This window comes from Astatotilapia calliptera, chromosome 20 (assembly GCF_900246225.1).
Source record: "Astatotilapia calliptera chromosome 20, fAstCal1.2, whole genome shotgun sequence".
In the NCBI taxonomy this organism is placed as follows: Eukaryota; Metazoa; Chordata; class Actinopteri; order Cichliformes; family Cichlidae; genus Astatotilapia; species Astatotilapia calliptera.
This window is the reverse complement of record NC_039321.1, coordinates 12555359-12571145: the sequence shown is the minus strand read 5'-3', so window position 1 is coordinate 12571145 and position 15787 is coordinate 12555359. Positions and strand designations below refer to the sequence as shown.

General features: G+C 40.8%; 1 protein-coding gene across 1 annotated transcript in view; it reads left to right on the top strand.

Annotated features, from left to right (window-relative positions):
* The first annotated feature begins 1954 nt into the window (after positions 1-1954).
* Positions 1955-15787, top strand: part of rtel1 (regulator of telomere elongation helicase 1) — a 44803-nt gene continuing 30970 nt past the window's right edge. The window contains exons 1-4 of the mRNA XM_026154286.1: positions 1955-2289; positions 6047-6242; positions 14621-14714; positions 15389-15470. Of these exons, the coding sequence (XP_026010071.1) occupies positions 2188-2289; positions 6047-6242; positions 14621-14714; positions 15389-15470 (474 nt within the window). The 5' untranslated portion in view covers positions 1955-2187. The remainder of the gene's footprint in view (positions 2290-6046; positions 6243-14620; positions 14715-15388; positions 15471-15787) is intronic.

The following is a 15787-nucleotide window of genomic DNA, read 5'->3' as shown; positions in this document are numbered from 1 at the left end:
CAGCACGGGTAAACCTTTACACAAAGTAGCTATGTAGCCGTCACTCACACATCACGGAGCCGTTGGTATTATGGTTTGTTTTTGATCATAGTGAATTTCATCGCGCAAGCAGTTCATTAGGCATAAAGAAAGCTCAGACAGGACCACTCGAGCTACAATTCGAGGAGACTTGTTTATACCCCACAGACGGACAGCATTTGGGCAGAACGTCCTTTCTGTCCAGGGTGGCCATCTGTGGAACAGTCTTCCTCAACCCATTAGAGAATGCTCGACATTCAATTTGTTTAAGGCAAAGGTTAAAAACTGGTTATGGACAAATCAAGTGTGTGATGTATGAGTTGTATAGTTTTAATGTTTTATTTGGGAACAGAATGGTGTGTATGTGTAAGTTTGGTGATGGAGTTTTTATTATGAATGAATGATGAATTTTTATGAATTATTATGTCTATTTTTATGCTTAAGGACAACAGATGGAAATTAGCCCTTGGCTATAATCTGGTATGTTTACATTCATGTAGTTTTCTTTTTTACATTTATGTTCATTAACATGCACTGTCCTAAATAAATAAATAAATAAATCAGTCTGTTAGTTAAAAGTGGATTCTGAAATTAAGTAAAAAAAAAATGCTGGCCAAGTTTTGGGGGGATTGTTGAGAGAAGATGAAGAGTTCAGCAGATTGGTGAGACACTGGAAGAGCAGAAAGATGAAGAAGGTGTGAGAACACCTGCTTTAAGGAGAAAATATAGTTTTGTCTGCTTTCAACAGAAAATGTAATTTGCAGCATTAAGTGACTTCATCCTCACTACAATCCGTTACTTAAAGAATATGTTTATACTATAAAAAGAGACGCCAATAAAACTCTTTCATTAATTACAGGCGATCTATTTCTTAACAATTTTCACGACAGATGTGTGGGGTTCTTTTTCTTATGCAGGTTCACTATGACCAAAACTCCAGACTCCCAGTAAAACATCACGCCAGTGTCACAAGATAAAGTTCAGGAAAGTTTCTGCATAGTTCAGAGGCTGCTCAGCAGAGGATGAAGATGTGCGTGAAATGGACTGTTACGATTGGTCAGAATTATCCCATGAAAATGTTAACTTTTTTTTTATAAAGAAGGAAAACACATGTAGTCTTTTCATTTAAATGTATATTTTTAAGTTAATTAAAATCAAAGCTAACGCTATGCCAGCTTCTCACTTTGGTTGACAGTGTAAAACCAACCTGATGACATGAACTTCCAGAAAACCTAAAAGTCAAACAAACACATTCAAAGTTTCAGGGCTGTGAGCACAAACGAAGCCGTCTGAGCCCAAAAACAGCTGTAAATCAGTGTGGTCGTTACAGTGAACATCGCAGACTTTTCTCTGTTTGTTTTACTATATAAATTGATTTATTGTGAGCAGCAGGAATATTAACAGATGGAGAAATTTGCTGAAGCACATCGATCACTATAGTCACAGATCTGTCTTTAACAGTCTCATTATTTTTTTCCCCTTGTTTGTATGAAAACATCTGCTGATCACAATTACTGACAGTCTGATATAATAAGTAGCTTTGTTTGGAATTGTGCAGGGCATGTCTGCATCATTGTTTCACAGAAAGATGTAGTGATAGCCAAATTGGTCAGTAGATGTCACTGTGGAGATGAGTTTCAGATTATTTTAAAGCCTCGCTCATTTCCTTTGCGGCACTTTTAGGTACAACACCGGCATCGACGCGCGTTTTGTAGTCCATCTTCTGCACGTTGTAGTTTTAGCGTGGCAGACATCAATACTTTGGAGACTGTAAAAAGTCGTTGCGATTCTCAGTGCACTGCTTTTCTCCTTATGAGTTATCCTACCCATTTTCCCCGGACCTGCTCACTTTTTCCATTGAAGGCGAGAAAAGTGGTTTAGAAAATTAAAGGTTGTTGTTGGAGTGTTCAGGATTCCGTGACCCTTTGAACGCACCAGTCGTCAGCGTCACAGTGCGCATGGGCAAGTTAACAGAAAGCTGGCGCGAAACAACAAGAGTTGGGAACTCCTTTCTACTGAGTCTAAATGAGCCAGTGTTAAAAGTACATTATACCACAGTTCAGCCATTTTAACGGGTCAAACAGTAGAAGGGACTACAGCGCTAGAAGAAGTACCTCTCTAAACAAGAACAACTACTCTTGCTGCTGCCGACTGACGCCAGATGACAGGATGCCTTCGCTGACTCTTAGGGGAGTGACAGTGAATTTCCCCTTTTCTCCGTATGAATCTCAGAAGGCATACATGAACAAAGTAATCGAATGTCTTCAGGAGGTAAGAATCGACTGTCATGTGTATGTCTGTTGATGGAAACGAGCTGCAAAGGGCAGTACTGAGTAGCCACAGCTATGCGGCCACCATGCTCACCGTTTGCCGCATGACAGAAGTGATCTCGCATCTGCTCGCGCAAAACGCCGCTTCCCAGAAAGCACAACGGCGTATTGCCGACATATATCTGCTGTGTCTGTCGGGATAGGCGCCGTTTCCTCTTTGGGAACAGGTCGTTTAGTGGTGCTTTGCCTGCGTTTCAGGTGGCAGTCGCATCTACGTATTGCTTTAGCGACTTCCTCCTGCTCTCTGTGCCATACTCATACAGGCTGATCTTCTCACTCAGGTCGTGGTGTAATGTGTGCATTAAAATACAGCAAGCATTCCTATATTCTTTAGTGATAGAACAGAGCCAGACAGATACACACGTTAGCTGTTTACATTCGGTCTTCTTCTCTTTATTATCCTATACCTGAAGAAGTTACACACACACACATAACATGGCGTGGTGCCCACTACTGGCGATAGCTTTTATAACACACAATATACCTCGGCTCATACATAACATTATGAATTAAGCAAAAAAGAAAAGCACGTGGATACTTAGTTCCTTTCTAAAATTCAGTGTAGACTACTGCAAACATCTGCTTAGGAATGAAAAGTGATCCAGGCACATGTATGACCTCTTTTTGAAACCTCAAAACACATTGAAGATGACAGAAAGACAACATATCCTTAATAAAGGTGAAAGTAATGGTTTTGCATCTTGATTTATTTTCAACATATACATTCATGCACAGCAAGACTGTGACTGAAGAGGATTCTGATGCAGCAGATTTAAAAATAAAGTAATCGAGTGCAGCTGAATGCACAGATATCTTTCAGGACTGTACAAATACACAAAATGAATGCATTTTAAACAGCTTTATCCAAGAAAAGACATTTCAGCAGGTCCAGAGTAAGCAAGACTTTACATCTTCTTCTTGCAGAAGATTTTTCATCATCTTCAGGTGTGTGTGTTTTGATATGAATTTTACCCCTAAGATTGCAACCATTAGAGGAACTGATTGTAATCAGAATCCACAACATTCAGCTAAAGAGGTTTCCTCCAGGTGAATGTGTTAATGGAGTTACCCTTTGGTAAAAAACAAAATGCTGGAAAATAATTTATTTTAATATACTTTGACTTTTATGTTTGAGGAACGCTGGCATGAAATGTGTTATCTGCCCAACATAGCAGCTAAGCACAGTTTTCTAACAGGGCGCCATCCGCAACAGGACATAATCATTAGGCGATCGTGGCTCAAGAGTTGGGAGTTCGCCTTGTAATTGGAAGGTTGCCGGTTCGAGCCCCGGCTCGGACAGTCTCGGTCGTTGTGTGCTTGGGCAAGACACTTCACCCGTTGCCTACTGGTGGTGGTCAGAGGGCCCGGTGGCGCACTGACAGCCTCGCCTCTGTCAGTGCGCCCCAGGGTGGCTGCGGCTACAATGTAGCTTGCCAGCACCAGTGTGTGAATGTAGTGTGAAGCGCTTTGGGGTCCTTAGGGACTAGAAAAGCGCTATACAAATGCAGGCCATTTACCATTAGCTAATGTTAGTAAACTCTCTGTAGTTTTTCAGACAAACACGTTAATATGATATGAAAATTCACATTATTTTATGTAGATGACTGTTCATCTTCTGTGTCTTCTATTTTCAAACTGTTAGCTTCATTCAAAATCCACACTCTATTTTCAAGACACACTAAATCACCAGGATGGATTGCCCGGAGAGTTAAAAAGCGTTGGTGAAATGGGGGTAAATTATGTTGGCAGTATGTCGCTGTGCTATACTGGATGAAGTGTGATTTATCGAATACGTTCCTATGTAATGCTGGTGTTGCAGTGATGTGCACCACTGGATTTTTGTAACCTCTTCCATTGTGTTGCTACAGTTACAGCTGGTTGAAGAAATGAGTGTACAATCATATTGGTTTTTAATTCAAGTTCAGTTTTATTTATACAGCACTAAATCACAACAACAGTCACCTCAAGGTGCTTTATATCGTAAGGTAGACCCTACAATAATACAACAGAGAAAACCCAACAATCATATGACCCCCTATCAGCAAGCACTTTGGCGACAGTGGGAAGGAAAAACTCCCTTTTAACAGGAAGAAACCTCCGGAAGAACCAGGCTCAGGGAGGGGCGGGGCCATCTGCTGCGACCGGTTGGGGTGAGAGAAGGAAGACAGGATAAAGACATGCTGTGGAAGAGAGACAGAGGTTAATAATGATTCATAATTAACAGCAGAGTGCCTAACACCACTCATCACAGTGAGTGAAAAGGGGTGAGAGATGCTGAAACACAGTGCATCATGGGAAGCTTCCAGCAGCCTAAGTCTATTGAAGCATAACTAAGGGTGGATTCAGGATCACGTGACCTAAAGTCAAAAGTCAAATTTATTTATATAGCACATTTAAAACAACAACTGTTGACCAAGGTGTTGTACAATTAAGATAATTAAAAGAAATAAAAGCATAGGGAGATATGATAAGAGTTAAGAAAGAGAATCACGAAATTAGAAGATTTGAGTGAGAAAGAAGATAAATAAAAGTAATACAAACTCATTCTGATTTAAAAGCCAAGGAATAAAAGTGTGTTTTCAGACGGGTTTTAAAAGTGTCCAATGTTGGGGAGGTCCTGATGTGAAGCGGCAGTTCGTTCCACAGTTTAGGAGCAGTCACAGCAAAGGCCCGATCTCCTCTTTGCTTTAATCTGGACCTCGGGACAGCCAGGAGCAATTGATCCGCAGACTTCAGTGATCTTGCAGGAATGTACCAGTTTAAAAGATCAGAAAGGTATGAGGGTGACCTAGCCCTGACAAAAAAGGAACCTGACTTTTTAACAGTGGCACCAAAAGGCAGCACACACAATAATGTGTTTCAGTGTGTTGTTTCACGTAAACCAGACACTAATTTTCAGCATGCCTCCATAATAAAAGAGATTGGTGATAAACTGACTTGCTTATGGTCCAGATCTGTTTTAATACTTGATGGGGAAAAAGACATGACAAAGGAGGCTTCATGTCATGGGTCTGTCCTTACAATTGCTGTATAGTTTCTATGTAAGAATAAATAAATAAATAAAATAAATAGCACTCTGGTGACCTGTCTGGGGTGTACTCTGGCTCTTGACTGCTGACAAACAGCTGAAATAGCCCCCATGTTAAGTTGAGAACTGATTTTAAAATCAATCTTGAATGTTTTTGAATGATAACATATTACCCAAGCAGGGCATTTTGCTCTGGCAGTGAAAGCTTACTTGTGCTTCTTAGTCTAAATTTACCAGGCTCTTCTATTATTGAACTACCTCTAAGTTTGGGTTCTGGAGCCAGACGCCTTCCCTGCTTTTAACATTGGGCTTCAAACAATCCTCTTTGAACTGGATCAGGTGACCCTGAACCATCCTTAGATTAGGCTGCTGGGGAATGTCCCATCTTTGCACTGAACATTCTGGTTGTCTAGTTGCTCTGATAGTTTGCTTTGTGCCATGGCGAGGTGTATGTCTTACCGTTCAGCTGATCTGTGCAGATATCTGCCCTGATAACTGAACCTGGTTCTGCTAGATATTTCTTTCTGCTAAAAGGGAGATCTTTTTCCACAATGCCAAATCTTTGCTCATAAAAGCGTAGTCTAATACCTGGAAGTCTCTAATACTGCAATATTGTCACTATCACAATGTGGGGTTTTTCTGTTTAGCTTTACCTGTCTGGTTATTTCAGAAAGTCAATGGGGTTCTGGAGAGCCCAACAGGCACAGGTAAGACTTTGTGCCTGCTGTGTGCCACCCTGGCCTGGAGGGAGAACTTCAAGGACACCATGTCTACCTGTATGATGGCAGAGAGGCTGGGCCAGGAGATGTTTCCAAACACACCTATGTCTTCCTGGGGGACAGCTGCCACTGACAGTGACAAACCATGTATGTTTGTATCATCTGCAAATCAAGAGTCATTTGTAATTTTACTTGTCAAAGAAGAATAACAGATACATATGCACACATACAGACATGCTGTGTGCTTACATCGCTATGCAATAGAAAATGAGCTAGCACTGATTTCTTTATATTTTGATAAATGATAAATTGACTGCTTCTTCTATAGTGCTTTTCTACTCTTTTTGAGCACTCAAACCACTTTATATTTTGTTAGGAAAATAGGATTTAACGATTCACTCAAACATGTATATGTTTCCAAACATACATGGAAATATTCTACATAAGGCAAAATCAGCATTTGTACAAGTTTAACAAGGTGGAAGTCAATATTTGGTATGATGACCATTATTCTTCAACATCGTCTAAACTCCCTCTTTGTGATTTCTTCAGGAATAGTTCCTTTTGACTTTCAGTGGATGTTCCAAAGCTGTTCTTTGGTTGTCGGCTACTTTGTGTTCCATTCCCTGTCAATATGATCCCACACTTTTGAGTTATGGTGAGATCTTGGGAGGTCAACCATGACTGATGGTCTTCCATTGTGACTTTCTTCTATTCAAGTATGCTTTTAAAGCATTGGCAGTATGTTTGGGATCATTGGGAATGGCTTAAATTTTCATAACCAGATGTCTTTAAGATGGGATTGCATGCTGGAGCAAAGTCTGTATTAGAGCAGGGCGATATGACCAAAAATATTTATCACGATATACATTTGAAAATTTCTGATAACGATATAACTGACACTAGATAAAATACTTTACAACTCCACAACTTTATTAGTGAAAAAAAAACATCTATGTATTTTCACTTAAACAAGCAGCTGTTTTTTTTTTTTTATGTGCATTAAAGTTATATAAAAATTTAACAGTGCAAATGCAAATTCCTTGCTCACAGTTTAACCAAAAGGCATTTCCAGTGGAAATTGGCCAACATATCCTCAGCATAACCATGTATAATATCCACAAAACTTAAAAAGAGGTTATACACACACAATACGGTAATATTATGTTGAAGCACAGTACGTATCACTCCGCCAGGCTCCTGACTACGATAGCTGTAATGCTCCGACAATCCATCAAGCGGTGCGGGTTCGTAGCTTAGCAAAGTCGTACTAAAACATTTGACAGATTTTCGAGCGCCGTGTACATAAAATCGTTTCGAGGTCAGTAAACACAACCAGAGTTCATACATAAGGCCCATTGGATTATAAGGGGCACTGTCGATTTTCAGAAAAATCAAAGGATTGATTTTAAGTGTGCCGTATTTTCCAAAGAACACGGTAATAACGACAGCCCACTAGCATGCTCTACCAAAAATAGTGCTTTGTTGTGTATCTGACGGACGAAAGCCAAACCAGTTCCACACTGAAGTTGCAGCATTTTTACAAACCAATTCTGGTTCATCTGTTTCATTCAACGATTTGCTTTTCCCGACATGTGCGTATGAAAACAAAGGCACTGCGCATGCGCGTTTTACCCATAATCTATCGCGATATTTCATTTTGCTATCATTGCCCAAAATTATACCGGTGTTACCGTGAATGGCATGATATGGCCCCGCCCTAGTCTGTATTCATAAGTTCACCAGTTCTGACAAAAGTCCAACACCACTTGTTGAAATACAGTCCTAAGCCATAAAGCCTCGACTGTGCTTTACAGATGACTGTAGACTCTTACGTTGTACTTCTCTCCTGACATCCTCCAAACATATTGACAATAATTTGAACCAGAACTTTGATATTTTGATTCATCAGACCCGTCACCATTGATTGTCATTGATTGTGTAATTTGGAATACTTTGTCCTTTTCTCTGTATCATGTGTACACAGAATGTAGTGTAATTCAGTTCAGTTTTATTCATATAGCACCAAATTACAACAACAGTTCCTCAAAGTGCTTTTTATTGTAAAGACCCTACAATAATACAAGGAAATGGAGAAAACCCCAACAATCACATGACCCCCTATGAGCAAACACTTTGGTAGGGATGGAAATGGATAAGAATTTAGCAATTCCAGTTCCATAATCGATATCACTTATTGTTTCGATTCCTTATCGATTCTCAATGGCTCTACTTTGAGGAATATATCAAAGACCTTGCCTTCATGCAAATCAGTTACATCCTGCATGGTCAAATGTTTGTGCATGTTGGAGATATTTGCTCTCTTTGCTGTGATCAGTGTTGGTGTCATTACTCCAAAAGAGTAAAGTTAAAAAAAGTTACTACACAACACTTTTCGTAAAAGTAATGCAGTACCTTACTTAATTACACCCAGGACAAAGACATTTGTTATATTACTCTGTTACAGTCGTAGAGAAGCTTTGTGACCAGGCTGCTGACAGTAATAGCAATCGAGGTTGTACCTTTGACTGCAATGTATAGGTTTCTTACCACACCTAGGGTCCAAGCTTTCAGCACTAGTTGCCCATGGAGGTTTTACCTCCACAAACCTTGGTCTCCCCACAGTTACAGTGGGGCAAAAAAGTATTTAGTCAGCCACCGATTGTGCAAGTTCCCCCACTTAAAATGATGACAGAGGTCAGTAATTTGCACCAGAGGTACACTTCAACTGTGAGAGACAGAATGTGAAAAAAAAATCCATGAATCCACATGGTAGGATTTGTAAAGAATTTATTCGTAAATCAGGGTGGAAAATAAGTATTTGGTCACCTCAAACAAGGAAAATCTCTGGCTCTCACAGACCTGTAACGTCTTCTGTAAGAAGCTTCTCTGTCCCCCACTCGTTACCTGTATGAATGGCACCTGTTTGAACTCATCATCTGTATAAAAGACACCTGTCCACAGCCTCAAACAGTCAGACTCCAAACTCCGCCATGGCCAAGACCAAAGAGCTTTCGAAGGACACCAGGAAAAGTATTGTAGACCTGCACCAGACTGGGAAGAGTGAATCTACAATAGGCAAGCAGCTTGGTGTGAAAAAATCAACTGTGGGAGCAATCATCAGAAAATGGAAGACATACAAGACCACTGATAATCTCCCTCGATCTGGGGCTCCACGCAAGATCTCATCCCGTGGGGTCAAAATGATCATGAGAACGGTGAGCAAAGATCCCAGAACCACACGGGGGGACCTGGTGAATGACCTGCAGAGAGCTGGGACCAAAGTAACAAAGGTCACCATCAGTAACACACTACAACGGCAGGGAATCAAATCCCACAGTGCCAGACGTGTTCCGCTGCTGAAGCCAGTGCATGTCCAGGCCCGTCTGAAGTTTGCCAGAGAGCACATGGATGATACAGCAGAGGATTGGGAGAATGTCATGTGGTCAGATGAAACCAAAGTAGAACTTTTTGGTATAAACTCAACTCGTCGTGTTTGGAGGAAGAAGAATACTGAGTTGCATCCCAAGAACGCCATACCTACTGTGAAGCATGGGGGTGGAAACATCATGCTATGGGGCTGTTTTTCTGCCAAGGGGACAGGACGACTGATCCGTGTTAAGGACAGAATGAATGGGGCCATGTATCGTGAGATTTTGAGCCAAAACCTCCTTCCATCAGTGAGAACTTTGAAGATGAAACGAGGCTGGGTCTTCCAACATGACAATGATCCAAAACACACCGCCCGGGCAACAAAGGAGTGGCTCCGTAAGAAGCATTTGAAAGTCCTGGAGTGGCCTAGCCAGTCTCCAGACCTCAACCCCATAGAAAATCTGTGGCGGGAGTTGAAAGTCCGTGTTGCTCGGCGACAGCCCCAAAACATCACTGCTCTCGAGAAGATCTGCATGGAGGAATGGGCCAAAATACCAGCTACTGTGTGTGCAAACCTGGTAAAGACCTATAGTAAACGTTTGACCTCTGTTATTGCCAACAAAGGTTATGTTACAAAGTATTAAGTTGTATTTTTGTTATTGACCAAATACTTATTTTCCACCCTGATTTACGAATAAATTCTTTACAAATCCTACCATGTGAATTCATGGATTTTTTTTTTCACATTCTGTCTCTCACAGTTGAAGTGTACCTCTGGTGCAAATTACTGACCTCTGTCATCATTTTAAGTGGGGGAACTTGCACAATCGGTGGCTGACTAAATACTTTTTTGCCCCACTGTATCTATAGGGAGCTAGGTAACATTCAGCCAGATTTGCAGCTTCCTCTTCTGTCTTTGGATTGTTCTCCTTCACCCATGTGCAGACATCTGGATGACGCATGTGAAGAAACTGCTCTAAGATGACGGTTTCCGCAATCTCTTCTTTACTCCGACTGTCACGTCGCGTCCATCGCTTATAGAGCCCCTTTATCCAGTTCAAGGTTTCTCTAACACACAGTTCCTCTGGTGCTCTGGAACTGGTATTTGTAGGTCTCCTCTGCCACATTAAAATTAGATAATACTGCAGCTTTAATAGCATCATAAGAGTCAGACTGTTGTTAATCCATGTCAGCATAAGCCTCAAGGGCTTTGCCATCCCTGTGTTTCAGCTATGCATTCAAATCGTACAAAGAAACTTTCAGGATGCTCACCTTCCTTAAAGTCTGGTATTCTTGTTGAGGCTGTGCACGGAGTGGTTGAGATGTAGGAGGCTGCTCAGCTTGGTGTTCAGGGGCTCCATGAGGTGGTAGCACAGCTAATAGCTGTGGCAGCTGTTGTAGAAATGTCAATCTGGACAGAAGGCTGATATAGAAGTTTAGAATATACATCATGTTGCAACTTTTGCATATGTTATTGCTCAGCTGTTTAATCTGTTCAAACTGTATTGTCTGTGTTCTTTTGGATCATTGCATAAATTCTCAAATTTCTTCAAAGATATCAGGTTCAGAAAGTTCTTTACCACTGGCTCAAAATCATCCTCGTCAGCCATCGCTCCTTCTGTTGGTGGATCTAGCTTATATGTTTTTCCACCTTCTCTTTCTTCAATGTCAGGAAGGGAACTTTTCCTTGTCCCACGGGTTTTTCCACATCTTACTGCTCTCATTTAGTGTGTTTTCCTCTTTAATTCACTTCTGACACCACAGTTACGCAGAGAGGTCTGGTGAGGATAACAGCAGACAGCACTCTGACTTAACAGAGAACAAGGGTAGTTTATTGGCCCATCTTTGGCACACACAGCAACTTCCTAAATAACAGCCTATCCATCTCTCTCTCCCACATCCTGCATCCTGAAATATATTTGTTTAATCTGCCCATTGAAGTACATATCTTGTTCAAAAATGACTCCAAGATTCCTCAGTGTTACCGGAGAAGAAGATAATGGCATCTGGTTAGACACCATATTTTCAGAGCTGAGTACACTGAACTCTATTTGATCTGAATTTAGAAGCAGAAAGTTAGAGGTCAAGAGGTTAACTAATTGGTGTGTGTTATCTGTGGCGTTATTTTTGTGCCACTATTCTGAGCGCACGTAAAAAAAAAATTGCAGGTGCAAGTGTTGCATTTATCCGCACACACACACACAATAGCAGCCCCTCTCGCTCAGTTTTTGCATTTGCGCTCGCTCGCAATGTGTTGCTCGCGCTCTCAACATTTCTGCCTGTGCGCGTTCAACTCTTTCTGTACACCGTTATATTTGTGCCACAAAACCAGCCAATCACAGACTTGGATGCAAAAAAATCTGATTGGCTGTTTTGGTCTCCAATCAGCTCAAAATGATGAAATGCAATATCCCAGAATCCATTTCGTCCAAAAATCAAACGAGGCAGTGGCGGAGGAACACAGCGTGGTGGAGTTTGAAATATTACTCTGTCTGGGTCACAAAATAAACTTTTAAGATATTTTCATGCGAGAATGATGCTGTGTAAACTTCAAATATCTGCTTGATTTATCAAGACATCACATATTTGCATAAGTTAACGTTTTCTGAGATGCCTGTTACCCACCAGCTGATCGCATAGCTGGACTGGCCATTGGGCATACTGGACATTTGGCGGTGGGCCGATGGTGATTTTTCATTTTTATGTTTGTTTGTTTGTTTTTGTAACGGTATAAACAATGAAAGGTGGTGGATTAGCCAATTGGTCATGATCAACTCTGGGCTGGACCAATTACAATACATCTGTATTGAGGGGAAAAGGAACGTGATTTGTCCCGGACTTCAGCTAGAATGAAAAAGACACAAAGCTGGAGTTATTCTGTGTTTACGCTGCACAGCTGTCTCTTCTTCTCTCATTCTCTCCCCTCTCTCTCCTGTTGCTACTTCAATCATGAAACTGCTTAATGATCAGCTGATCGTCTCTCTTGTTTGTTTATCGCCCACTTTGCGCCAGAAAGACGAAATCAGCGGATGTCGCGCTAAACAACAGTAGCACGTTCAAGCTTGATGAGCTGTTAGAATTTATTTTATATTACTTTCTAGGATCAGCTGATGTTTGCTGGAGCCACAGCTGTTAAAGCTGCTGCTCATGATATCGGTTTGGATATGTGGTGAGAGGGAAACAAATACATATATACCAACAAGACAGTGTACATCACTGTCACAACAGCGTTTGTTTTAGTTCAAAGGCTTTATGGTTTTTCCTGTAATACCTGGTGGTGTAGTCTGTGATTTATTTTTTTATTTTTATTTTTGTCAGTTCAGCCTTATATATTACATTTAACCCGAGTGACCACCCGGTCAGCTGGTGGGTAACAGGCATCTCAGAAAACATTAGAGCACTTATCAAGACATCACATATTTGCATAAATTGAGCAGATATTTGACGTTTACACAGCACCATTCTCGCATGAAAATATCTTAAAAGTTTATTTTGTGACCCAGTAAGAATAATATTTCAAACTCCACCACTCTGTGTTCCTCCGCCACTGCCTCGTTTGAGTTTTGGACGAAATGGATTCTGGGATATTGCATTTCGTCATTTTGAGCTGATTGGAGACCAGAACAGCCAGTCAGATTTTTTTTTTGCATCCAAGTCTGTGATTGGCTGGTTGTGTGGCACAAATATAACGGTGTACAGAAAGAGCTGAGCGCGCACGGGCAGAAATGTTGAGAGCGCGAGCAACACGTTGAGAGCGCGAGCAACACGTTGAGAGCGCGAGCAACACGTTGAGAGCGCGAGCAACACGTTGAGAGCGCGAGCAACACGTTGAGAGCGCGAGCAACACGTTGAGAGCGAGCGCAAATGCAAAAACTGAGCGAGAGGGGCTGCTAGTGTGTGTGTGTGTGTGTGTGGATAATAGCAAACACTGAAATACAGTTTTTGCAGGCAGCAATGAATTTTGTTCACTCAAATTTAGCTTTTCTTCGCTCAAAATAAATTTCTCCTCAAAATGCAACACTTGCACCTGCAAATATTTTTTACATGCACTCAGAATAGTGGCACAAAAATAACGCTATAGTTATCTGGCTTCACGGAGAGATAGAGTTGGGTATAGCAGTGAAGATGTATGCTATGCCTTCTAATGATACTGCCTAAGGGAAGCATGTATAATGTGAACAGAATTGGTCCTAGCACTGAACCCTGTGGAACACCATACTTAACCTCAGCTTGTGAAGAAGACTCTCCATTTACATGCACAAATTGGAGTCTATTAAATAGATATGATATAAACCACTGCAGCACAGTACCTGTAATACCTACAGCGTGCTCTAATCACTCTAATAGGATATTATGGTCGACAGTATCGAAAGCTGCACTGAGGTCTAGCAGGACAAGCACAGAGATGAGTCCACTGTCAGAGGCCATAAGAAGATAATTTGTAACCTTCACTAATGTGATTGTTGTACTGTGATGAGTTTAGAAATTTGACTGAAAGTCTTCAAATAAACTATTCCTCTGCAGATGATCAGGTAGCTGTTTTACCACTAATATTGTTTGTTTTGGTTTGGTTTTTTTATTTGTTTTTTTTGTTTGTTTGTTTTAGATAAAAGGAAAGTTAGAGATTGGCTCATAATTAGCTAAGACCTCTGGGTTAAGTGATGGCGTTTTAATTAATGGTTTAATCATTGACACTTCTGATGAATAGTTGATAGAACAGCTGAAGGGCCAGATGCAGTTCTGCTGTGTCCTGTACTAGGTCTTTGATGGATTTCTTTCCCATTTCTCAAGGACATGACATTTAAATATTCTTAATATTTAAACGCAATGGAGGTGCTGAACATGGTCCACTCGGACTGAATGTCCCCAGTCTCCTCGAAATGCTGTCTAAGTTCAGATGCGGCAGGCTGTTCCAGCAACACCCCTGCAGGTCTCGTTGCCCAGTAGGATGAAGAAATTCAGAAACGAAAATACTGATAAATCAGATCAGTGCGTGAAATGTTCATACACACGATTTGCGCATATACACTGTTAGTAAATGAGGCCCAATATCCCAGAAGTTTGACTTGATGGTATACTATGTTAAAAAGTGTTCAGTTAATTTTTTTCAGCAACGTATAAAGCCCTAATTGTCTTTTCTTATTGTTGTCAAGCCTACTACACTGATGTCCCCAAGATCATATATGCAACGAGGACACATTCTCAGCTTACACAGGTTATTAATGAGTTAAAGAACACTTCATACAGGTAAGCATTTCTAAAAACTACTGGATATAACTTTTTGATCATGCATGATTGTCTGAATGACAGCTATTCACAATATAAAACAGTTTTATTTTATACAATTTGGGGAGGAATTCAAAACAGCTGCAAATTTCAAGGTCATCAGTTCTTGAAACAATTGTACATAAGTAAGTTATTTGTCACTGCTGGCAAGACCCTGTTAAAACGGTTACCCTCCGATGAGAGGAAACTTGGTTAGGATGGACAACCCAGGAACCACAAAAGCTGGAGCCTACCATAACCTGGAAACTTCTACAGCATCAGCTTCACTGTTCAGTGAAGCGACTTTTACATTACCATGCACTGAGGCTGTCAACCAATATGCTCTTAAATCAGCATTTTCAAGCTCATCTGCAATTTTCAGCTACCTACATAGATGGGTCGAAACCCAAATCCATTTAAATTGTACATTGCACAAAGTTACAAAATTATCCTGAAGCTTGTTGAAAGCTACTAAAAGTGTATGATCAAGGTGCAACTTGCTAAGTGGCATTTGACCAAATACTACTGGTGCTTTAAAGGGTTATTACATAAGCTATAATCATTTTGAAGTCTTACTGAGTGCAGCACCTTTTGTCTGTTCTGGTTTTTTTGGCTATTTGTGGTAAACCAGTTCTCCCATGTCTCTTTCGATTCAGCCCAAAGGTGTGTGTGATGGGCTCAAGAGAGCAGTTGTGTATTAACCAGGACGTCATGTGTCAGAAGAGCAACCACGTCAAAGTAAGTTATAAAGGCAATATTAGAGATATAAATATAATGGGATGTTTTAACTGCTATGTCTAATGAATTGTTTTAAACACAAAACAGTGAATGTTTGCAACCTCACTACTGATTTACCAAAAAATATCTATTTTTGACAGACTCACAAAGAACAAAAATCAGTTGTGCCAACTGTATTCTATTGGACTTACGCTCAGAACAGTAGCTTCACTCTTGTTCTGCTCAGCGGCCTAAAACTATAGCATTACATAAATCAGTTCTCCACCTGCTGCAGGTTCTGGTTGGTGTGGTGCCTTCAGTGTGCATTAGATCTCAGG